This window comes from Cryptomeria japonica, chromosome 1, assembly GCF_030272615.1.
Source record: "Cryptomeria japonica chromosome 1, Sugi_1.0, whole genome shotgun sequence".
NCBI lineage: Eukaryota > Viridiplantae > Streptophyta > Pinopsida > Cupressales > Cupressaceae > Cryptomeria > Cryptomeria japonica.
This window is the reverse complement of record NC_081405.1, coordinates 78,379,379-78,405,297: the sequence shown is the minus strand read 5'-3', so window position 1 is coordinate 78,405,297 and position 25,919 is coordinate 78,379,379. Positions and strand designations below refer to the sequence as shown.

Genomic DNA, 25,919 nt, shown 5'->3' with positions numbered 1-25,919 from the left:
ATGCATTTAACTTGAAATATCTTTCTTTTGAGATTTTCCTTAGATTCTTGCACTAATGTTGTGGATGGTTGTATGAATACTAACCATTATACTATTGGTTTTTCTAAACATTGTCAAATGCTTTAGAGTTAAACGTAAAGTTAAAGCTTATCATTGTCCATTAATTTTATTGTTAATTTTATTTTCTCCAAACCCTAAACCTCTTTTGATCTTTTTTTTTTTTTTTTGTGTGCAGCTTGATAGCTTTAGGACAGATTTAGAATATATTAGTTTAGCTCAAATTAGCATAGAGTAGGCTAGGTAGATAGTATTCATCTGAGATTCAAATATCTAACTTTGTTTTAGTAGATCTAAAGGATCTAATTGCATATATTTGTTTAAATGTTTTTTATTGTATGATGAAAAGTCCCCTTTTAAACAAATTACGTAGTCTAGTTGGCTTTTCCAACATGGTCAAATAACTCTATAAGAATCTCTCAACTTTTCAAAAGAAGTAGAGTGTTTATCATTCTACTTGATGTTGGTTGTGCTAATACCACCATCAATAGGTCTAATGTGGCCCATATCAAGTAGCTTTCGGATGGCTTTCTCAATTTCTTGCTTATTCCTTTTTGGGTGGTGATAAGGAGTTGTTATGATGGGTTTTTCCCCTTCCTCTAACTCAATAACATGCTCATATCCCCAATTAGATGGCCTACTTGGAGGAATGTCACCAAACACTAGACTACTCTTATCTAACAAAGATAATTTTAATGTGATATGCTCTCTTATCCTTTGACAAAACTTTGGTAGAGATAAAACATTGAGTTGCCCATGCAACTTCACCATGTTGAAAAAAAACCTTCATCTTCTTTGTAGTGACCATACTAGGTGCTCCATTTGAAATGCCTCTAAGCACAACCTTTTTTCCATCTACCTTGAATTTAAGCTCCATGATTTGAATATTTTTAGAACTCTCTCTAAAAGAGTGTAGTCATTGTACCCCACAGGCATCATTTGTTTCTCCAATGCCTACTACATAGAAATCAATAGCCACCTTATGGCTTCCTAACATGATGCTCAACAAGGTAATTAGGAATTTTCTCTATGTTATTCCCTTCATTTCCTCTTTCTCTATTAGCTATGGGTACTACTACATGTTCCTAAATTGAAAAAATTGCAAACAGAAACACTTCTTCTGAGGCATCTAGAAATGTAAGTTGTCCTTTTTTTAAGTTCATTAATAGTACTTGTTAGCCTTTTCATTGGGTTGCATATGAACTATTTGTTTGCATCAATTTATCAAACTTCCAATAAGCTGGCAGGAAAAATAGCTTCAAGGTACCATTGTAGATATCAGTCTAATTTTGCCTTATATTTTGTCAAATGTTTGACATAATGTCAATTTTTTAGTGGTATGATATTTCCACTATATTTTAATTTTTTATCCTTATTTTCTTATTTCATCAACTGTTTAACAAAATACTAATTACACAAAACAAAAAAGATAGCTTTCTAATCAAATAATTCAAGAAATATTCACAATAATGAACCTAACATTAATACCCATTGCCATCATTATGATTATTGTTATAGCTAATAAAAATAGAAGTTTGGAGTTGATGATTATCTAATTCTAAGTTGTGAAGATTGTAGATTAACATAGAAGTCCTAATAGTTTTCACTAGTACTTCGAAAAATATTGAATTAAAAAATATAGGAGGTTGGGTCATATTAGGGATCCTATGACTACTTCCCAAGAACACAACAATTTCCCAAGGGTCCATATTCTCCTCCTATGTTGGGTGATTGGTCAAAACTTCTTAAAAATACCCATAATCTGATTGCTACCCTTTTTTCACCTCATGTCTCCCACTAGTATGAGTCCCACAAGCTAGTGCCACGAGCTACTCTAAATCATCTCCAACTATTATGATTGAAGGAATGATTGTCAATAAATACCTCACCTCTTATACTTTCCAACACACCTCTTCTGACTAACATGGCTCCCCTTTTTACGTGAACTTGCAATTTCAAGCATTGTGTTATCCTCAATTTGAGTAGGGCTAAAATTGGGGTAACCCCTACAAATTTTACTCATATCATAGCCCAATTCTCTAAGACATGTTTTTCAAGGAAAGTTGTAATTGTCTTTTCAATCATGCCAAATTATCTTCTTGAAATTCGTGAAGGTTCATAGTCATTTTTGTGTCATTTATTTAAAGTTTGAAATCTTTGCTTTACTCTTATTTTAAAAAGTTTATAATACACATGTAGTTTCGGGTTTAAAACCCGACATTGCAAGTGTCTTTAAAAGTATTGTATAACACACATGTAGAATCGGGTTTTAAACTCAAAACTGCATGTGTTGTTTGTTTTGCATATGATATACGTGTGTAAATCGGGTTTCGTGATCCGATATACATGTCCTACCCTTACACGTATGACATCAAATTAACTTCAATTTCGGTTTTTATAAAATCATTTTATGTTTTTACCATTGATCATTTCATTTTTGTTTGGAATAAAGCCATGCGTGTGTGGAGCAAAGTAAGTTGAGAACCCTTACCTAGGTATTTATTTTTCATTTTGCTTCTGCTCTTTGTTTTAAATGGTCTGTGGGTTTAAATAATCCCATCTTATTTTTTTCTTTATTGGGACACCACGATATTATGATGATGGTCGGATTTTCGTCCCATCCAATACCATATAATGGTGTGGGGTGAGACAAAATTGTTGACCTCTGCACCACTATTAAAACCCAAGTTTTGTAGTAGTTTGTGACTTGTAATGCGGGTTTGAAAACTCGGGTTACAAGCCATCACAAACTTGTAAACCGGGTTTCCAAACCCATATTGCAAGTCTGTGATGTCATTGCCTTGATAAATAAAATGCAAGTAATACTTGTAGCTTGGACCGTGAGGCCCAAACTACATGTAGTTCGGGTCTTGCAGCTTGAACTATATGATTTTTCCCTTCCTTTAAACAAGTTTTACAACTTGTAGTTCGAATTTCACAACTCAAGCTACAACATGTTGTATATGTTTTTTTCGAACCAAAATTACAAGTTTTAATTTGTAGTTTGGGTTTAAAGACCCGAACTACAACTTATAATATGTTTTTCCAATGTAATACTTGTAGTTCAAGCCTTTAAAATTGAACTACTTCTTTTTGAGGCATTTCTATTAAACATACTTGCAATTAGGGTTTCAAACCCTGAATTGCAAATCAAGTGAACTATCCAAATATGCAGTTTGAGGTTTGAAACTTGAGCTGGATCTAAGATGTGTTTTTACCAAGTCTTTGTATGTTTGCACACACAATGTGAAAAGCGATATTTTTCTCTCCAACTACACATATGGACCAAATGGAGATTTTATCTAACTCTTAATTCATTTGCAATATTCCTCTGCAACTTCCAATTCATCATAACCGAGCCATCCCAAGCAAGAAAGGGATGAAGTACAAGTATGATAAGTCCCTAAAGATGTACCTAGAAAGCTCAGTCACCTCAAACGTGTCCAAAATCAAGGATACTGAGGTGGGTCATGTGAACATGACAAAATTCCTAGAAAGAGTTGTAGTAGAACCACCTTCTCTAGAAATGAAGAGAGTCATCAAAAGTGGGATCCATAAGGTTGCAAATTTCCCTGTATCAACATAGGATCCTGAATTTGTGCTTGCAACATCGGCTCGTAATGCGTCCAGGATTCAGATGGGTATGTAGCCATTTAACTCACTGAGGAATTCTTTGATAATTTTTTCATGTGCCCTAATATTGAAACTTATGCAGACTTGAAAATGGACAAGGCCATAAAATATTATGAGAAAAAAGAAGAGTATAAGAGAGTGGTCAACATAGAATGGTTGAAAGAGCCTAGAGTAACTTACACTAGATGGCCCAAGCCATTGCATAAGAGAAACTTTAAGAAGGAGATCAATGATCTTATCACTCTTCTTAGCGGGGTTAAAGGTTTGCCAGATTCCAGCACCATTCAAGAATGGATGTACAAGTACCTTCAAACCATATTGAAAGGTAAACCAAAGATCTACATGGGGAAGGAGATTCATGATGCCATCTGCGATCAACTCTCCAAGGTTCACACAACCTTGAAGTTCTACATGACATCTTATCTAGTCTATGTAGTTGCTTCAATGAGACATTTTTCAAGTTTGTCTATAGAGGGGGGTCGTAGACAAGTACTTGTGTACAAGTACTTTTCCTAGCTCACGATGCAGGAGAGTAAGCATCACTTCAAGAGGGTCAATGATGCCTTCTTTGCAGTTTATATGTGTATGTTCAATAAAGACTTGGTGAAGAAAAGAATATTAGATGAGGCCTACCAAATAGTCAACAAATAAGGTTTTGTATTTATACAATTTCGCACTTTCACATTCATTTGAGTCAGGTATTATGATGATCATCCATACATGCTCCCAAAGTACCCTAGTGACAAGATTGTCCTCATGGAGCTATGCAAGAAAATCATATATGTGCATGCTCAACAGGTAGATGCTCATAAAGCAGGATTCAAGTTTCCACTCTTAATTGGTAGGTATACCATAAACACTTCTTTCAAGGCCAAGAACATGGAAACTTAAATGCATTGGTTGGGTTGTACAATGAAGAAGATCAAATGCAGGGAGGACTTTGACTACAAGGGAATGAAGGATAGGTTGAAGAGAGACTATCGTCACGTTCACATGATAGAAGATATTTGGGTTGAATGTTGAACAAAAGAAGATATTAGGAAGCTTGATTGTAGTCGACTTACCCTTGATAAGTTAAGAAATCTCACCTTAGCTGATATTCCTAATGACATGCAAGAAGTAGGTGATGTTCTTGATCCTTCTTATGTAACTAAGCATGTTGTTGATTCACCACTCCCGTCAATTCAATGGTCTAGGAAGGAATCAAAGTCAATCAGAGAAATATTTCAGCCTATTCTTGCAAACACAAGCATTTGGTTGTAAGGAAAAGAAATCAAACTGAAACCTTTCGAGATTGGTTTTGAGAAGGAAGATCCTCAAGGTCTAGTTGGGAAGACCTCTGAGCTAAGGACCAAGAACAAAGAAGATCCTAAGGCTACCAAGAAGACTCCCATAATCAAGTTCACTATTGGGAAGGATAAGGGTAAAATTATAGGTGAGTCCTCTTCACCCAAGGTTTCAAACCAATCTCAAAGGAAAGGAAATGAAAAGGAAAAAGAGTTTGAGGAACCTATTGATGTGGATGAACTAGAACAAGAACCAATTCAACAAGCAGAAGAGAAACTCGCAGCAAAAGGGGACACACTACACCAGAAGATCTTCCCAGAGTGTCAACTCCTATTGTTGCTATTGTCACTCCTTCCTTGGTGACTATGTCAAGTTCTCTCTCAACTCATGTGGTTCATGTTGTTCCTAGTTTGTCTTATGTTTCTGTACAGGTGATTCCTTCTTCTACTCCAAGTGAGTCTGCACTGGAAACTCCTCATTATATTATTGAGAATGTTTTTGGTACTTTATCATCATTTCCAAGTCTATCATATGTTTCAACAACTATGCAAGAAGATATCTTTGACTTGGACAAAGTTATCAATGATTTTACATAGAAGAGTATTACTCCTCCTACAGTACAAGTCAGTGCTCTGACTATTGTCACCACTGTTGTTCAACATCAAGATACATCTCAACAGGTGATTTCTTCAGGTCTACCTCCATGATTAGACTCGTCAACATCTAAGAGGAAAAAATATTTGTTTCTCCAGATGATTTTGATTTCAGTCAGTTACTTGCCACCAAACATAAAATAGTCAAGAAAGCCAAAACTTTCTCTCAGATTAGGGTAGATCCTCCTCTTCTTGGTAAGACCTGAGATGAATTTCAACCAAAAGATTGCATAGCAAAATGGATTGATCTTGGAAGGCAAAGTCACAATGGTGCAAAATATGATGTGTAGTCTTTTTTGGATACTTTGATGCAAAGGTATGAACGACTCAGGGAAACCAAAAACCACTACAAGCGTTGTACAAAAAAGTTGACTGAAGTATTGATCAAGGTCACCAAATCATCTGAGGTTGTGACACTTGTTGAAGTCGTAGTTGATGATGAATCAATGAAGAAGGTATGCATATAGGCACATGAGGAAGAGTTGTTGGTGAATGGATTGATAGGATGCTTTCTCATGCTACTCACATTTTGATTTCTTCCACAAATTTAATTGACAGCCTGGACAACATGAAATCGGAAATGGACCAAACATGGGACACCTTTTCACAAGAGCTTCAAGTTTTAGAGGACTATGATGCATGGTTAAATCTTGAATATTTTGATTCAGAAATCTTGATAGAAGATGGTGTCATTCCTACAAGAGAAATGTACATTAAAGAACGCGAGGCCTTGGAGTATAAAATGGACACTCTAGAAAATTTGATCAAAGATTTGTAGAAGGCACAAAAAGAGTGTGTGGACAAAGGCCTTGAGATCTCAAACAAGATATGCAAATTGTTCGATGATACTAATAAAATACTCGCAATTGACAATATCATTCAAGAATTTAGTCTTATCGTCAATACAAAAAATGAGGAAAAGGAGTTCACTTTGGATTCCATAGATAAGCTGATAAATTTTCAAGCCATCCTTGATGACCTGAGAACGATCCTAAAGAAACACAAGAAAGGGTACACAAGCATTGAAGATGCAATCATTTGAATCCGTACCATTTCCAAGCACACTCAAAGAGCTAATAATTCAGAAATTTAAAGTTCTCTTAAAAAATTTGATGATTTCTTGAAGGAATACGATGTGTCCCTAGACACTTAGATCATTTTTGTGTTCTTAGTTATGTACATTGTAGTTTTGTTTTGACATGTTACATGTAACTTAGGAATATGTAATTACATGTAAGAAAAGTACAAGTCGAAGTCAACTAGGACTGTACTTTTGAATAAGTCAATATAGTTAGCTCCTAGATTTTCTCTCAGCCCCTATTTTATAAATATGAGGGTGCTCTTTGTAAAAGAGGAGATCTTTTTGACTTTATGCAACTAGGCTTTGCCAAAGTGAAGAGCAAAGTGAAACTTTGAGTTCATTTGTAATTTTGCAAATTCAATCAAAATGGAAAGCATCTTTGGCATTCAAACTTTGTTTTGAATTCATTGTGTTTCTTGATGAGAATGTTCTTATGTCATTCCTGTTAAAGAATCCAATTTGATTGAGTAAAAGTAGTGTGTAGAAGTATTGTTGAAGAGTAGAGTTAATTCAGTTTTGTGAACTTTGTGCTATAGTTCATAATTTGCAAACTAGAATTTGTAAGTAGATAACAATTTGAAGACTTTGAGCTTTATTTTGTTATCATAGTGAAAGTGTATTAATGTGTATGCAAATAGAAATATAAAGATTTTGAGCTTTATTTTGTTATCTTGGAGAAGGTTCATATTGGGTTATAGAGGTTATTCATCAATAAAGGTTGATAGGATAATAGTGCGTTGAAGACTTTGGGCTTCATTACTATTTTATCATCCTAGGAAGCAACAAAATACTTTGTTCTTTTATAGAAACTTTGTTTCTTTATTATTTGTAAATTTCATTGATATGCTCCTAGGTTGAACTTCTTAAGAACTTAGTAGTTTTCTGAATTATTATTGCTCTTAATTGTAATATCCTTTCTGACAAAAGAGAAAAGGATAAACATCTATTTTGGAAAAAGAGAATGAGATGGTGTAACGCCCAAGTTTAGAATAGGATTAAAAGTTAGAATTGTGTTTGAAACTATTTAGAGCAATAAGCAAGGGGGAGCCTTCCCTTATAAATAGAAGAGATTTAATCTCACACATTGTGGCTAAAACCACCATTTTGTAAACCTCACAAGTTTACAAAATTTTCAACCAACACACTGTAGCCAATATATTCATAAAAGGTGGTAGCTAGGAATGATACAAAAAATAAATCTCTCCATATAATATTAGTAATCCACTCTCAAATGAATCAACTAATATTTGCAAGAAAATGCATACAAGCTCTTACCATCAACACATTTATCAAATATGAATTCTTTCACAAATTCCGATCATTTAATCACTTGTGAGTCCATGGATCTATCAAGGAGGTTTCTTATGCATTAGGCCTTGGTTCCCTTCTTTCGACCTATGCACATTATCCTTCTTGTCAACTTATTTTTGGATACGATTACCCTACCTCCCTTTGCAATTTTTCAGAACTAGAGTGTTTGTGTGTCATAGGTAATGGATTAGCTAAGTATCATAGTACTTCAAAAGAAACAATCAATTATGAAAACTGTACTTGTTCTTGTTATGTGTTGAAATCAACCTATACAAAGGTCTTCCTACATAAATTTTATTGATGGTTGGTAACAAAAATGGAAGCAACCTATAGATTATGAAGAAAATGCCTTTAAGATGTAGGAAATGTTTTTCAATGGACCATTCCACCTTCCAATACCAAAAAGTTGTAAGATCACAAGTGAGGCAATAAAACTTCAAAGAGTAGTCCCTCTTGGTGGATTAGGGTGCAGTCCAACCACTATGGTATCCCACCCAACACACTTAGAATGATATGGCTTCCTCCCTAACTTATCAATTAGTAGATCCAAAGCCAAGCTCACATTCTTCTCTTGGTTCATAGGAGGTTGTGCTTGCAAACAATGCAAATTGTATTATCCCAAAGATATCATCAAACTCGGTGGAGAAATTTGAAACAAAGGCTTCACTCATGAATTTGGTGGTTGATGATAGTGTAGATAGCTCAAAAGGTAATATCAATCATGTTCTAGTTTCCTCTTCCTAGACAGAACTCGAGTGGATAGATGTAAAGAGGAATAAATTCAAGCGTCAAATGACACTAAGATCTTCAAATAAAAGTGAAAATTCGGAAGGAATTTGTAATATTGATGCATACCCAGTTAAGAGTTTCAATGCAAATTTTTATTGTCAAATAAATTTGTATGGAGTGGACCCCATGTCCATAGTCACCTACTAAAAACAGAGTTAGGGGGGGAGAGGATACCCCTATCTTAAGCCTTTGGGGTTTTTAAAAAAGCCTTCAGTTGAACCATGAATGATAATAAAAAACTATGGTATTCCCTGGCAACTTCTTAACCATTTTCTCCACTCTTGGTTAAAGGGAAATTTATCTAAAGCCTTACTTAGGAAGAACCAATTCATTTTATCATAGGCTTTGGAGATGTATAGTTTAATAAGTATACATTTCCTTTTTCTATTTGGTAGGGAGTGAACAAGCTCATGAGAGGTGAGGATACCATCTAAAATTAGTTTTCCCCATGAAAAAACCACCTTTGCTTCTCATTTATAATACAAGGAAGAACTTTCATCAATCTATTGGTCATCACTTTAGAGATCACCTTGTAGGCTATGTTGCACAATGATGTAGCTATGAATTTTCCACTTTGATTGAACGTTAATTTGGAAGCCTTTGATTCTTTAATCGACTCTTGGAGATCTACAAAAATCAAGTCCTATAATTGTTGGAAGAAAAAAGTTGGAAAACCATCAAACATATGTATGAATATATTTGGGCCCAAATGTTCTATTTTTCTTGCTCCCTCGTGGAATACAAACGTATGTAAGAAAAAAATTTATAACTAAATATTTGCTATTAATTTTGAAAGCTTGCCAATCGTCTATGGATTGAATTTCATGGATTAGGGGTTTGAAAGAATTCCCATTCCACTAGAATCTCATCTTGCTTTATAGAAGGAGCATTGTGTATCTTTGTAGGATCACAAAAGGGAGGGGTCCTCCATAGGGTGAACTAGTTTGTTTTCTTACAAGAGAAGAATGTGTAGCATGCATTTTACCAAGACCCTTTTGCCTAATCTTCTCTTAGGCAATCAATTTAGGCCTCTCATGTTTAAAGATAGCCTTCCTTGTAAAAATTTAGATTTCTTCGTGTTCACCAAAATATCCTCTAGTTGGGATTGATTGTTTATTACTATGTCAACCATAAATCTTGTCTGGACATTCTTTTCAACTTAAAAATTTCTAAATCTCTTTTTCTATTGTATGTCTTCATGTTCTTTGTTGGGGGGCTTTGTTTCCTTAGTCCAAACTAAAATAATCCTTTCTTTGAAATACGATTAGGTCACATGAGCTTCCCCCATCGAGTTGTGTAGATTTTTGTCACAATTTATTGAAATTCCCTCTCTTTTTTGTTCCCCTTCTAAGGAGAAAACATGCTCTTCCAAAAATTTCTCTAGATATCTTTTGAAGCAATGTCCTTTGAATTGATCATTTCCTATGGTGTTAGTCCCTTCTTTGCATATTGTTTTTGGAACAGATTTGTCTTCAAAATCCACACTCTTTGAAAATATTAAGCCTTTTCTTGTCTCCTTTTAAATTTTTTTCTATTGTTCCTTTTCAGTTAGCCCTATTTCTTATCGTGTTTTCTCTTATTTAGGTTGGAGAAGCCTTCATCAACAATGACACTTCATATTTGATTTTTTTTTGCATATCCTCCTTTTGTCTAGTTAGGCATTCTTTGATCAGGTGACCATATCATCACAAGCTTTACATCTAAATAGGATGCTCTTATATTGAAGGATTTTCTCCCATACCATTTCCCCCAATTTCAAAATGACATTCTTTAGCAAAGCTTTGGAGAGATCTAGTTCCACATAGTAGCTAGAGAGCCATCTCTCATGGTAGGGTTTTGTATTGTTAGTTGCTTCACCCATGGAATTTGTAGTCACATTGAAAACATATTTAAATCCAAAGTTCTTGGGGAAAAGCATACATGCAAATCCAATCTAGTTCGGTGGTGATAAGTTCCTCAAAAGAGTTTGAAACCTAGACACAAAGGTTTAATAGAAGGCCCAACATATTTTTAAGAAAAACAAGCCTCTTAAAAACCCTATCTATATCTAATTCATTGATGAAGATAGAAAAAAAAAATTGTTTGGTGGATGATCTTATGTCATATTTTACATTGGTTCTCTGGTTTTTTCTAATCCACGTACACAAGTTCTCTAGAGAAAGTTGTCCGCCAAAAAATATGCAAATTGAATTGTAATGCCCCGCTAGGAAATCCCGAAGGGATAAAGCTAAAACACAAGAATAGAGTGCAAATATTTTAAAAAATAAATTAAACAACACGAAAAACAATGAGATACCATAAGTTCAGAAAACACATCAGGAGACTTCAATAACACCTAAAGAGTTTCCCAACGTGATTACTTAATTCAACACTTACCTCAACTCACACTAATTAATCCAATTAAGTTGATTGACTTAATGACAAGATAATACTTTGATCAAGGGTAATTTTTTTCAATAATTAAAAATATAGATAACATGATAAGGTTCATCCATTGAGGTTAAAAGTATAGATAACATGATTAAGTTCATCCAATAAAATTTAACCATACATTATGTTCAAACTTTCATTAAAACATAAGTCATGCACCTAAATTTCATAACATACTTTAATTTCAAGTAAAAACTAATGAATACTTTCCAAGCATACTTTAAATGCATTATCAACAACTAAATACATTCCATGATTCAAATCTAAATCTTTCGTGATCCAATTTACTGCAATTAATAAGATGACTACATACATGCATTTAAGATTAACTTTATCTAATCCACATTATACATTCTAACATAATGTCATCCATACATGCTAAATTAAAGAGGAAACATAAGACCATAAACACCACATAACACCGAAATGATATCGGAGTTCACCCCTAGTGGGCTACATCTCCGGGTCTGCTCAACTGCAAGACCCCTCTGATAAAATAATAGGGAGAAGAATACATAAGGTTCACATCATTTACATCTTGCCATCAACACGTACATAAACCAATAATACATACGACCACAGCGGTCCAATAAATACAAGAATGATCCCTGAATAGGAAAAAGGATCCAACTGAACATAATAAGAAGCAAATACAAAGATCAATTGGAGCATCCGCGAAACTAAGTCTTCGCATCCCATCATAAGCAACCCAATGGTCTAACATGAATATCAGGTACTCACAAGGGCATAAACAACAAGACGACTCCACAACAATGCTCCTATCAAAGACAACACAACAACACACTAGCGAACATAAGGGACAAATGTCATCACATAACTTGGTATGGTTACCCTGGTAGGTCTTCATAGGTTTCGGCTCCATCCACTGGGTTACCCTGACAACCTACTCCGAACCTCTGGCCCATCCAAGCCTCATGTGGACCCACACATCCTTTCGTGAGGACAAGGTTGATGGTTTGCCATTTCAGGCCTTCTCACTGCATGTCGAGTCTGTACTAGCACTCATCCCATACATGAGGCACAATTAACTTACTTAGTGTTTTCAATAACTAAACTCTCTAATATGCTATTAGGTTATCATTTATTTAGACACACTTTCGATGGGTTACTTAACAACCACTTTGGGCGCGACCCCCAATCAAAAGCCACTTTTCCACATGACACTAGATCATAAACCAACAAACTCCTAAAACCAAGGAATACACCAGGTCAAGCATACAGAGTTCAATATGGTAGGAATACCCACTTGGTCAAACAAGACATCATACGAGGTGCACTGACTGACGGTACTCTAACTAGAGACCTAACTAGCTATGGTCAACCACGAATCAACATTCAACATCCGCATAAGGGACATGGCCAGATACAACATCATCATAAGAAAATAGTCAATACTCGAGATCAAGGACATAAGAAAGTACCCAAATCAATCATACGACAGTGTCCAACGAAATAAAATCAAAGACTTGTCATTTCTTAAGAAAATGCAAATATCAGAAAATTAAACATGCATAGGCATAGATTGGAAAAGACGATCTTCTTTCAAATTGTTTACACACAACAATCGATCCAGTTTTCTAATGGATCTAAGTTTGAATTGCAATCTATCTACCTTGTCTAGGTACAGGCCGTTCATGGTTTACCAACTCACTAAAGTTCGATTGCATCATACAATAATTTAAATACTTCATCGTGAGTTTCCAAACCAAAATCACATGATAATAATTATAATGTATGCAGTATACATAATGATATAAAATCAAATATTCATTAATTAGCTAAAAATATGATATTCATTTATCAAAATAAAACATCTTTCTCATACTTGCTCAAAAACAATAATCTATTCACTTCTCTTGTGACACGATAACATACTTTCCAAAAATGGAAACATACATTAAAACGGAAATAAATGTCGATGATCTTTTACCAATTAGAATGATACTTCCTTGCATATATATAAAAAAATATACAAATTATATATATATATATATATATATATATATATATATATATATTATTCCACCATTAATAAAATATATACTAATTAACAATTAATAATAACATTACAAATTAAGTATTAATTTATATATATATATATATATAAATTCTCAATTAATAATAATTAATAATTAAAAAAATTATTTAAAACTTTTGAATAAAATAAAATTTATTAACTACCAAAAAAAAAAACTTTATTTTATATGTTTTTTTTTGTTTTACAAACAATAGCCACCCATGTGGGCTCCCTTCCAAAGGGAAAGGCTGTGGAGTCCATGTCGTGGACTCCACACAACTACGGTTGTCTGGAGGCCACGCCATGGCCTTACAGCCTGGCTCCTCACCTTGTTAGCCCAGGGCATGAGGATGGGGTTGAGCCTTGGCTCCCCCATCTCACGTAAAAAAAATATTTTATTATTATTTAAAAAAAAAAATTAAAACAAATTTCCCCCCCGAATAAGCAGTCACAGAGAAATTTCCAATCAATCTCTAAGAAATAAATTTCATTTTCAAATCCTCAGACATATATATGTATTTTTAATAATCTCAACCCAAACCCCCAATGTAAAATAGACTCGGAAATTTTCTGAGACAAAACAGAGAATGGATCTAGTCAATTTAAAAAAAAAACATTTTCATTCCCAAGCAACCCATTTTGGCAAAATTTTGCCAGCATAACCTCTCTCAAGGGTAAAATTAGCAAATTTACTCAATCTAAAACCATGAAATCCAACTAATTTAACAATCTACAAACCAAATTGCAAGATTCATAAAGGAATTTCGGATTTCTTCCCAACTCCCATATACACACAGAATTTTAAATTTAAACACATCATGTCTTTCCCAAATTGAAGAAATGGATTTGCATCCATGAAACAAAGGATTCAATGCTAAATTAATTGCTCAATTCATATCCAAATTGAAGGAGCTTTCTTAAAGAAAAAGGCAGCCACAGCCTTGAATGCTATCCTTGAGGTGTTGAAGATGAGCTAAAATCCTTCCACAAAAATGCCCCAAATTCTTCCATCCAAAAATAACTCCTCAAATCTCATGAAGAAAATAGGTGAAAAAACCATTTTTTGGACCAAAACTCATTTTAGGGTAAAATTATTTTTACACAATTAAAAATTCATTTCTAATTAAAAATCAAAATTCTTTTCTCCCTCATTTAATTTTAATTTTTTTCAATTCTAACTAAAACTAACATTTATATTTCAAAATGTTAATGATGGCAAAATTATTTTCAATTTTCCAATTCTATTTAACCTTTCTCCCAAAATGCATTCAAATGTTTTAATTTACAATTTTGAAAATAGCCATTAATCAAACTTGCTTATATAATAAATTGAGCAAATCTAATTAATGATTAATCGCACAAAGGGGACCTATTTAATTTAGTCCCTAAAATACTAATGTGTAAACACACATTTCTAAGGACCAAAGAGGTACACTCAAACCTGCGAATCCAAGTGGAGACGAACCTCGTACCTATGCGATATTGTACCTGCAACCAAGAGTCATACATGTATGCATATATACATATAATGAAAGTGTTAGCCCAAGATTAATAACACGAATCAGAAGAACAAATAAACATTATAACATGGTAAACTAACCAAGGTCAAACCGAGATTAGGATCTAATTAGGGCAAGGGTACTACATGAATTCTTACCATGCAAGAAGGATACACTCTTTGTGAGTTCTCTTATGTCCAAATTGATTACTAGATTTTCATCTATAGTTGGAATGCACTTGTTGTTCATAGAGATGTCATCATTGATCTTCAATTTTCCACCTACAAAATGACCATCGTCTCCTCTTTTTATGACATTGAGGATATTTAATCAATAGAACTTGGTGGAAAGATAAATCTTTGAGATCTATAGATCCCTTTTAATTGAACCTATAAGAAATAAAATTTAAATACAAAAATCATAAATAATATAAAAGTTAAGATCTTTCTTATGATAAGTAATTAAAATTAAATATAATAATTGAGACAAATAAAATCGTAAAAGTGTTATTTTAAAACATGTTTTAAATTATATATAAACATAAAATATATTTTTAGTTAAATTTGTTTATGTTCCTAAAAATATTTTTTTAAAGACAATGTTTGAAATAATTGCAAATTCCCACTCTTTAAACTTATGGATTGGACTTTTGAGAGGCACATTTATGTAAGATTTTATTTTCATATATTTGTAGGCTGTTCAATTTAGAGACATTTGAAGTTGGGCCATCTTCTAAATACATACATCTTACTTGCTTATTAAGTTGAACAATTAGAAATACTTTTTACAAAGAAGCTTTATTGAAATACGTTTCATCATGTTAATCAAATATTTTTATATTTTTTACAGGCTGAAATTCAACATTATGCAAAGTATCCATCATCGGTGAATAATTTAATTCACAAATATTGAAATTTAAAAAATCATGTATTGCATCCGAACAATACATAATTAAATAATAATAATAAGAAGAAGAAGAAGAAGATGAACATTGAATTACATATACTCCCTTTGATTGGTTTTATCATTGAAATGGTTGCAAGTAAGAAATTAGTTTTTATCGTATAATGGTAGTTTTAGTAAAATGTTGATAGTTATTATGAAAGATGTAATTGAAGTTTTATTATTAAAATAATATTTGTATGGTTGGAGTTATATTATATGCATGCTATTTAACTCGAATTGAAAATCTAGTTATATTTTAAGTTTTGTTTATGTTTGAATATAACTTAAATGATTAGAATTATATTGTTTTAATTCTAATTTGATTTTGATTGATAATTTGTATAATTTAATTTTTTTTATCAAATTTTTATTTTTTTTAATAAAATTATAATTTAGTATCTTTAGCATTTAATTTATGTATTTTTTAATCTTAATTTGAATTTATAAATAATATTTCATGTTTATAAATTACAAAAGATAAATCATCAATTTTAATTAAAAAATTATAAATTAAATATAGACAATTTTAGTATGAAAATTACAAGGTGTAATTCCATCATTGCGAATATGGTTTTATTATCATATTTTTTAATTTCTATAATTTATACTGTATATCTTGAGTATCTTAAGTTTGCTTTATATATGATAAATTTTTCAAGATCTGAAATAATTTAGTGGTGTATGCGATTAGTATGTTAAGTTTTCCTTAATACTAATAAAATTTAGTGGTGTATGCGATTAGTATGTTAAGTTTTCTTTAACACTGATAAATTTGTCAAGATCTCAAATAAAATTGTTTCTAATTTGGTGCAAGGGCACCTACTTAAGTTGTGCAATTTCGGTTTTAAGGATAAGTTTTTTGTGTTGTTGAGCCTAAATATGATGTAATAAGGTCATTTAAGACCATTTCATGTGTGTTTGAGTCAATATTAGGTCATTAGTTGGATTGGTGAGTCAAGTTGCAAAGTATTGTCACTTTTACAAAATATTGTAAAAATTGTCACAAAGTGCAAAGTTGTGGAATTTGAAGAGTCGCATTGGAAGTTGGATAGTTGGAATACAAAAACGCAATTAGAAACTGATGGAAAATGTTGTTATAACTTTGGATGGTCAAACCAAGTCGGGGGTTGGGCATTTTTGTAAGAAAGAAGAAATAAAATCTATGTTTTCCTGCAAATTTGGGTATAACAATCCTGTTTCTTTGCTTGTCACATTTTTCTATGAATAGATAATGTTGGGATAGTGATTGGGGATGAAATTAAATTGAGTTACCTTTCATTTTCTTCTGGTGGCACTCAATTTCGTTAAGATTTGAGCGAGTTATTGCATTTTTGCTTCAGGCGGGTTTAAACCCTGTATAGGGTAAATAGTGCTAAAGAAAAATGTGTAAATCACCATTCCACCAGTGAAAACCCTTGTAAATTTGTGGAATGGTCTTTGTTAACATGTAATTCAAGATTCTTGGAGTTGCAAGAGAAGGGAGTGGAGATTTAGGCAATTTGGTTGATGCCCTAGTTGATTAAACTCATTTTTTTTAGGCAAATATGATGCTTAGGTGTTAGGGTTTAATAAAAATATTTTGGGAATTGGTTGGTAGGGATTGTAAATGTTTAGGTAGAACCAATTTTACATGTTTGGTGACTTGGTTTTAAGATTGGAAGCCTGGAGATTAAAAACCTTGGTGTGACCTAGTGAAGCAAGCCTAATTAGGCCTATTTGGGACTACGACAGTCCAATTTTGATGCATTTTTTCCAAAGGAACCCTATTCCATTTTGACATATGTTATATAAAGCCCAAATGGGTATCCAAAAGTGGTCTTATATCTTCTATATCAGTTTTTGTTTGAAATTTATGGTCAAAATACACGAATTGCTGCTCTAATCAAGCCTAATCTACAACGTAGCAGTCAAGATTTGAGCCATTTGTTCTGAAGTATCCCTATCTCAATTTTTTAAATGTTGTTAAAATCCCAAAAGGGTACTCAAAACTGGTCTTAGGTTGTTGGGATGGAGCTTGGTTGGGAAATTGTGCCCTATTAAACCCTTCAGGAGGGCTACTAGGAGAAATGAGAACATAAAAGGGGAATATTTATCCTTCATGTATTGCAAGTTACATTTAATTTATACATGTTTTTGTATGATTCATATCTCAAGATTGACATGTACCTCAAAGAGGGAGCAAAGTTAAATGGTAAAAATACATCCTAATTCATTTTCATAGTTATTTTTTGCCTAGTTGGGGGCAATATCACAATGCATTTCTATAATATAAAATAGCACATTTTTGTGTATATGTTGGCTTAGATTATTAGCCTTGTTTACACCTATTTCTATGCTTATCATTTATCCATATAACTATGTGCAAGTGAAACTAATCCAGTTTTCTTATCTATCTAATCTTTTGATCATTAACTCAATCCTAATCCAATCCTACATGATACAACTTGGATGTATAACCTAGGTTGCATCTATGATGTGAGGTAATTCTCATAGCTCTTAACATTATATTTTTTAATTATAGAATTAAAATAAAATGTTTTGGCCTACTAGACCAATATTACACGTAGATCTTAGGATGAATTTTTCACAAATATTTTTATTTTTAATTTTTATATTTATCCATGAAAACACATTCAAAGCATTTGTTCTAAACAAGAGGGAATATACAATAATATCTTTTAAAGTCCATACCACACAAGTTTCTCCATATTATGACATTCAATAATAGTATTAATTTATAATTATTTATCTTGATGCATGTGAATCACCTACCAATCAATCTAGAATTTATTTGCATGTTCAAAAATTGTTATCTATCACAATATTATTAAATAATATCAATTTGATACAAAAATGTTGAATGTGATAGGGGTAGACCCACAATAGTATGCTCCAATTGTGGGATGTGTTAAAAATTTGTGTGGTTGAAGAGGAAAAAATTGACAAACACTTTCATTTGAAGGTATTTCTTCCAATGAGGGTATGTTTGTTTAAAAGTGTTTGCATCAATACATTTGAATGAAGGTGTACCTTTGTTTGAAGATCATATAGATTTTTTATAATTTGATATTTTTTAAACATGGAAGCGAAATTTGAATGAAGGACCTTGAATGGGTTATTTTTTGTCTTGGTGCTCAATTTTTTGGTTCAAACCCTCGGTTGGTCTAGCAAATGAAATCAACACAACATAAGGTTGTTACAAGATTGTAGTCTTCAAAGTAAGCTTTTAAAAAAAAGTATATTTTTGGATATAGTTAATTCAATTATTGTATTTATTTTTTATTTTGTATTTAACATAAGTATAAACATTGAGTCATCTATTCTATATGTTAGAGTGAGTAATGTTTAGTACCTCATAAAGGTCTTGTACCTTGCAATTACCTATTGGGGAGATATATTCACATGTTAACTTAGGTCCTAGGTGTCATTCTAGAAACTAGTTATAATGGGGCCATGATCAGTTGCTCATTTACTTTTAGTTATCTAGGCATTTAATAATTCCATTGGGCATTTATTTTTTGTCACAAGGTAGTTTCTCATACTAAATCTCACATTTGCTTTATAAGAAATGCCTCTTGTACATTTGTAACATATCCCATATCTCATGTCTCATATTTCAACATTAAAGAAAGCTCTCTATCTTGCATGCTCTCTTGTAGAAGGCATTTTAACGATCCCTAGGTCTGCAACTCTAACATGTGCTCCTACACCAGATTTGTGGAAAAAATAGAAAAATAAATTATGCAATAGATATTAATGTCCTCGATTCAAATAAAAAGTTAACTTATGTATATGTGTATGCTGAATTTTGAATCTATTTGTAAACCCTAATGATCGAACTACTAACCTAGATCTACAAACTAATTCAACAAACAACTAATAGACAACTTTCATGCAATGTAAATAAAACATAAAACTAAAAAAAATATACCTTTAAACCCATGATAGGCTTGTCTCCATTGTTCTCCAATCCTACATGATCTTGTATTTGATAGTGTTGCTCTCAAATTTGTGTTGCACTTGCACAAGAGCTCAAGGAAGAATGGATGCATGATTGTGATGATGTAAAGCTATTCTTGTGATGATGTATGCTAGGATGATTTTGGCAAAGTATAGGTAGGCTCAAGCGATGTGTGTTTTAGTATGAGAGGATGAAGCCTCTTTTACAAAGACCATCCTAAAAATGGAGGCTTTAGATTAAGAGGTTAAATTGTGAATGACTAGATGAAGTATTTCAATTTGGGCTTTTCGGAATAGACCAACAACGGAGGAGGATGGTGAGGGTTTTTGCGAGCTGTTGCTGCGCGTGCTAGGGCTTAGCCCTATCCGTGACTCCTTTCTTCCTCCCGAGTGTGCCATGTTCTATGTGGGTCATCAGTGTTGAGCGAGGCATGGTGGGGGTTTCTGTGGGGATCAAGTGCTTGGGGTTTGTGCGGAGTGTGGAGGTGGTTCTTTTTGGTGGTAAAGGGGGTGATTTCTTATTGTTTGTTGTTGGAGGGAGGCATCAATGTCTTTGTCCCTAGCGAATTCTGATGTGGGGAGGCATAATGGCTCTTCTTTGGATGTGCATGTGAACCAATCAACTCCTTTTTATGTTGGCAAGGGGTCCATCCCTCCATAATCTCTTATGGAGGATGTTGCGTATTGGAGTAATCATGCCTTGATATGCAAATTCTTTGGGATTTTTATTTCTCTGTCCACATTGGAAGCCTGGATTTAGCAGACTTGATAGGTTGAGGGGGATATGGAGATCATGTTAGCGATCAACAACTACTTCATGGTTGTTTTCTCTAGTATGGCAAATAGGAATCAGGTTTCTGAATTAGGTTGTTGTTGGCATTTTGGAGAGAGGATATTTTACATCAGATTGTTGAGTTACTTGGGAAGTCGGCTGCATTTTCTTAACAAACATTGGATAAAAAGGGTAATTTTGTTTGCTCGTATTTTTATTGAGGTGGATTTAAATAACCCTTTGTTTGATTCTTTAGAAATCTATTTAGGCTCAACTTCTTGGGTTCAACAACTAGACTATGAGTCTCTTCCTTTCAGATGTGGAGTTTGTCATGAATACGACCATCTTCAGCATTAGTGCCCTCAAGTTAATAGACCTTTTGCTGGTAATAACTCCTCTAAGCCCCTGCATGCAGAGAGTGATAAGGGAGACAAGGGTAAAGCTCTTGTTTCAAATGGGGGTTCTGCAGGGGATGGTTTTGTGCCAGTCAAATTTCGTACTAAAGGCAAGGGGCAAAAGAGGCCCCTTAAGGACATACATAAAGAGGAGGATTTTAATTGTTTTGAGTTTTTGGCATTAGAGGAAGGAATTCCAATGGAAGTATCTTCTGGAGCAACGGGTATGGGAATGCCTATGGGGGTGGGTTACGATGTCCCAACATTTCAGGAGCCCCAGACCCCTTGGGAAATTTCTTCTGGTTAGAAGGTGCACAATCCAGATGACTCTGGTATCTTGTAGGATGATGTTGTCTTGGCAGATTTGGCCAAAAAGGTATCGAAATCTAGTAGGGGCAAGGGTTTTTCTCAAGTTTTGGGTTTATTATAGCCACCTCATAAGAAAAGTTCAGTAGAAACCTCTAAAGGGGGACACAAAACGGATCAGGAGAAGCTTCAATCAGCTGGGGATTTGTTAGTGGAGTCTGGGTTGGTACAATCTAATGATTCCCACTTTTCACACTCCCTTAAATGATAATTCTTTCTTGGAATGTGCAGGGGTTGAATAGCCCCTCCCGTCAAAAAGCTATTCGAGATTTGGTGTGTGTTCATTCTCTAGATATTTTTTGTATCCAAGAGACTAAGCTTTATACTGATCTAATGCTTCAACGAGCTCTGACTGTGTGGCGCTATGGCCAGTGTTAGCGTATTGGTTCCTTAGGTTGTTCTTGTAGATTGGATCTCTTTTTGGATCCGAGCAAGGCTACTCCTTTTCGGTGGTTCTCTAGTCAGTCTTCTCTTTCCTTGGTTGCCTCTTATCTAGAATCTGGAGAAATTATTCTGGTTTCTAATGTTTATGCTCCCATTGATATACGAGGTAAAACCCAACTTTGGTCACATCTTAGGTATGTTTGGTTTTGTGTTCCTTACCTTCCTTGGGTTCTTTCTGGTGACTTTAACTTTGTCTTGAGCTTAGCTGAGAAAAGGCGGGGTCATATTGGGTCCTTCTGTTCTTTTTACAAATAATGTGGATTTTCTTGGCTTAGTTGACGTCAAGCCATCTAATGGGATCTTTACTTGGACTAATCGACGATGTGGTGAGGACACTATTTTAGAGAGATTGGACAGATGTTTGGTCTCCCACCACTAGGTAGGGGATAGGGCGTATTCTAGTTCAGAGATCTTGAACTTGCATGATTTTGATCATTGGCCAATCAAGTTTTTAGTTGGGTATGTCAGTGGTCATAAGAATCCTCCTTTTAAGTTTGAACTCATGTGGCTCCGTGAGGATTCTCTTTATGATCTCATGTCTTAGTGGTGGCATGATGGGGGCCCTACCTATGGTACGACTATTTATACTTTTGTTAAGAAATCGCAGTTTGTGAAATACCAACTCAAAAATAGAACAGGTTGTGTTTTGGTAATCTTTCACAAAGGAAAAGAAGTGCCCAGGAGTGCCTTGATGCTATTACTCACTAAATACAAGATTTTGGTTTCACTGAAGTCTTGGGTAATGCTGGATCTCAAGCCTTGAAGGATTTAGAGGAATGGATGCTTTGGGGGGAGATCTTTTGGAAGCAGAAAGCTCAGATTGACTGGCTTTAGGCAGGTGACCGTAATACTGCTTTTTTCCTTAAATTTGTCTAGGCTTGTTGGCAGAGGAGTGTTATTTCTTCCTTGGTCAATTCTGATGGAATCCAGTTGACCTATCTTCAAGTGATGTCATGTGAGGCATATCCGTTTTATTCGGCCCTTTTCTCTGATGATGTGCCCCCTGCTCCTGTGGAGGAGAATCTGATTTTATCTTGTAGCCCCTCTTTGGTTAGTAATATGATGAATGAGTCTCTCATTCGTCCGGTGACCTTGTCGAAACTTGAAGAGGTTGTTTTTGGTATGGGTAAAGGCAATTTTCCTAGCCCAAATGGTTTTCCTATTGAATTCTTTCAAGAGTTTTGGGACATCATCAAGTTGGATTTTCTAGTGGTTGTCCAATAATCACATAGTAGCAAGAAGATGCTTCGTGCCTTGAATTCTACAATCTTGGTTCTTATCCCCAAATAGGAGGGTGCTACTCAACTTGAGTTCTTTAGGCCCAACGAACTTTGTAATGTTGTGTATCAAATTATCACTAAATTGATTGTTGAAAGACTTAAAAGTTGGCTTCCTTTATTGATCTCTAATGAGCAAGGGCAATTTGTGGCTGGTAGAATTTTTTTGGATGGGTGATGCAGGAGCATCCCCGGTTCACAATAATATTGCATCAACCAAAACCATTTTCCTGTTTCTTTTGTTTGCAGTTTTAGTTTTCCTTTCTGTGTGTCCCAATTTTGGCTCACCAGATCCCGTGGAGTTGCATTCTACTTGAAGACTTGATCATCTTTCTTGATTTTAGACTGCATCGCATTTGGATCACTTACCGGCAAGATATCGATATTGGTTTCCATGACAATTTCTTGTACCAGTTGTCTGAGACCTATTCTGGTGATCCACTGGAACCCATTCTGAAGCTTGTAGAGACTTGAGCGTTGATTTCGATATTCCTTGGCATGTGGCCGACCTTTTCCCGTGATCTACATTTCATCCTTTGGATTTTCTGGAGGAATCTCTCGGCGGAGGCCTACCTTGTTCATTTTTGCACGTTAGGTCGTGTTCTTCGGGTTTTGATCCTTTTGGGCCGATTAGATCCTTTGGATCATATATATATATTTATAATCATGCTTTAGAATGTAATCAACTTTTAATCAATTAGAATCAATCAAAGTATCAGATAGATAGACTATGCCTAGAAGATAGATCTTTCGATTCAAGGTCTCGGTTGTTACTAGTTGGATGTAATCAAATTTCATGCAATAAAAATATATGTTCTGCATTGCCTCCATCATATCTGTGTGTTTCCATTGTGTTTACTCTTGTTGACCGGTCTAGACTGATCTCCTTGAGGTCCCTCCTCACTGGCAACTGCTTCAATGGGGTTGTTATTGCTTCTAAAGCCATTCATTCCATGACAGTGTCTAAGGAGAGGTCTATGTTTATCAAATTAGATATGGCCAAAGCTTATGATAGGGTTAGGTGGAGATTTTTGCATCACATTATCCTGGCCTTTGGCTTCAATTTGGAGTGGGTCTGTTGGATTATGAGTTGTGTTACCTCTACTTCTTTCTCTGTTCTTATCAATGGTGAGTTATCATAGTTATTTGGTGCTTCTAGGGGTTTGTGGCAAGGTGATCCTCTTTTCCCTTACCTGTTAATCATTATGGCTGAGGGCCTAGGGTGCTTCTTTAAATCTCGAGTCTCTCAGGGTTTGATTCGGGGATGGGATTAGGGTGTTGGATTACCTAAGCTTTCACATTTGTAGTTTGTGGATGGCATTGCTCTTATTCGGGTTGCTCGCATTCATGAGACGAAGTCTATAAGGAATTCAGTGGATGTCTATTTAGCTACTTTGAGCCAGCAGGTTAACGATCACAAGTTTTCTATTTTATTTTTCAATACCCCTGTACCTATTCAGAGAAGAATTGCTAATATTTTGAGGTTCAAAATTGGTTCTCTCCCCTTCATCTATCTAGGGATTCCTCTAACTGTTAGCCGACAACTAAGACCCTTTTGGTAGGACTTGTTGGATAAGCTACGCCAGAAGGTCAACCATTGGACTCACAGGTGGCTCTCTACTACTGCTCATGTTACTCTCCTCCAATCTATGATTATATATATAGCCATGCTCTTCCTATTTACCATAATTTTGTTTAGGCTGCTCCTATGTATTTCCTTAAGGAATTTGATGCTTTGTCTTGTCAATTTCTCTAGAGTGGTAATCTACATTCTTCCAAGTGGAGCTTGGTTAAGTGGGATTACATTTTTTAGCCTAAGGATGAGGGGGTTCTTGGCCTTTGATCAACGGTCTTGCATAGCCAAGTTCTTGCAGCTAAGCTTTGTTAGCGATGGTGTACATATCAGCATCAGGTGTGGGCTCGTATCCTCACTCATAAGTATTTTGGTCCCATGGATAGTTGGAATGTTCCTCACTACTAGTTAGAGGGCAAGGGATCTGTAATTTGGCATACTTTGAAAACCGGGGCCCAACTTATTAAATCTAGGCTTTTTTGCATTTGCAACACAGGTTTAGAGGTCCTTTTTTGGCTAGACTCTTAGGATGGTAATCCCCCCATTTGGTCCATGTACCCTCATCTATAGCCCCTTTATGACATCCTTATGGTTGCTAGTTGGAACACGGTTGGGTATTATGTCTATTCATAATTTTGGGTTGGTTGTTGGTTATAGATGAAAGGATCTTGGTGAGTGACCACATGGGGGTTTAGAGGACTCTCGACGGGAATTGGATCATATTCTTTCCTCAAGGGAGTGTAACTCCTTGGTGGGACCAGATACTTTAGCTTGGGGCAGTGATTCTTCTGGGAAATATTTAGTGGCTACTGGTTACATGAAGTTGGCCCATCAAGTTTATGGAGGTGAAGAGGTGTCTTGGTGGAAGCATTTATGGAATAAATTTTCTTGGCCCAAATGTAACTTCTTTCTATGGTTGCTGATCCAAAATCAGTGTTTTACTTGGGACAATTTGTGTAAGAGAGGTTTCTATGGGCTTTCTATGTGTGTTCTTTGTTGTAATAGTGAGGTGTCTTCCTCACATCTTTTCTTTCAATGCTCCTTCTCTAGGAAGATTTGGCGCTCCTGGTAGGATCGTTGGAACCATCCCTGTTGGCATGTTTCTTCCCTTGCTGAATTTTGGTACCGATGGGGCCATGCTCCTATTCATACCTCGTTTCTCCTGGTTTCTTGGTCTTTAAGACCTTCTTTTATTATTTTCCACATCTGGCTGGAGAGGAATGGTCGGATTTTCCAGGATGCTAAGTTAGGTGCTCAACATGTGTGGTGGAAAATTTTGCACTCTCTTCGGGAAACTTTTTCAGCTAAGTTTGACCTTGTTGATGGCTTGGATCCTTGGGAGATTACTATATGGTCTCGGTTTAATTTCCCTCTTCAAGGGGATGCTACTGTTCCGGGTATGCAGATGA

The 25,919-nt window shown here is 34.7% G+C and overlaps 1 protein-coding gene across 2 annotated transcripts in view; it reads left to right on the top strand.

Moving 5' to 3' along the window:
- The window catches only part of LOC131041898 (uncharacterized), a 198,144-nt gene extending 182,213 nt beyond the window's left edge, over positions 1 to 15,931 (top strand). For both annotated transcript variants that reach the window (XM_059208003.1, XM_059207974.1), the window contains exon 18: positions 15,628 to 15,931. In XM_059208003.1, the coding sequence (XP_059063986.1) occupies positions 15,628 to 15,690 (63 nt within the window). In that variant the 3' untranslated portion in view covers positions 15,691 to 15,931. The remainder of the gene's footprint in view (positions 1 to 15,627) is intronic.
- The last annotated feature ends 9,988 nt before the right edge of the window (positions 15,932 to 25,919 follow it).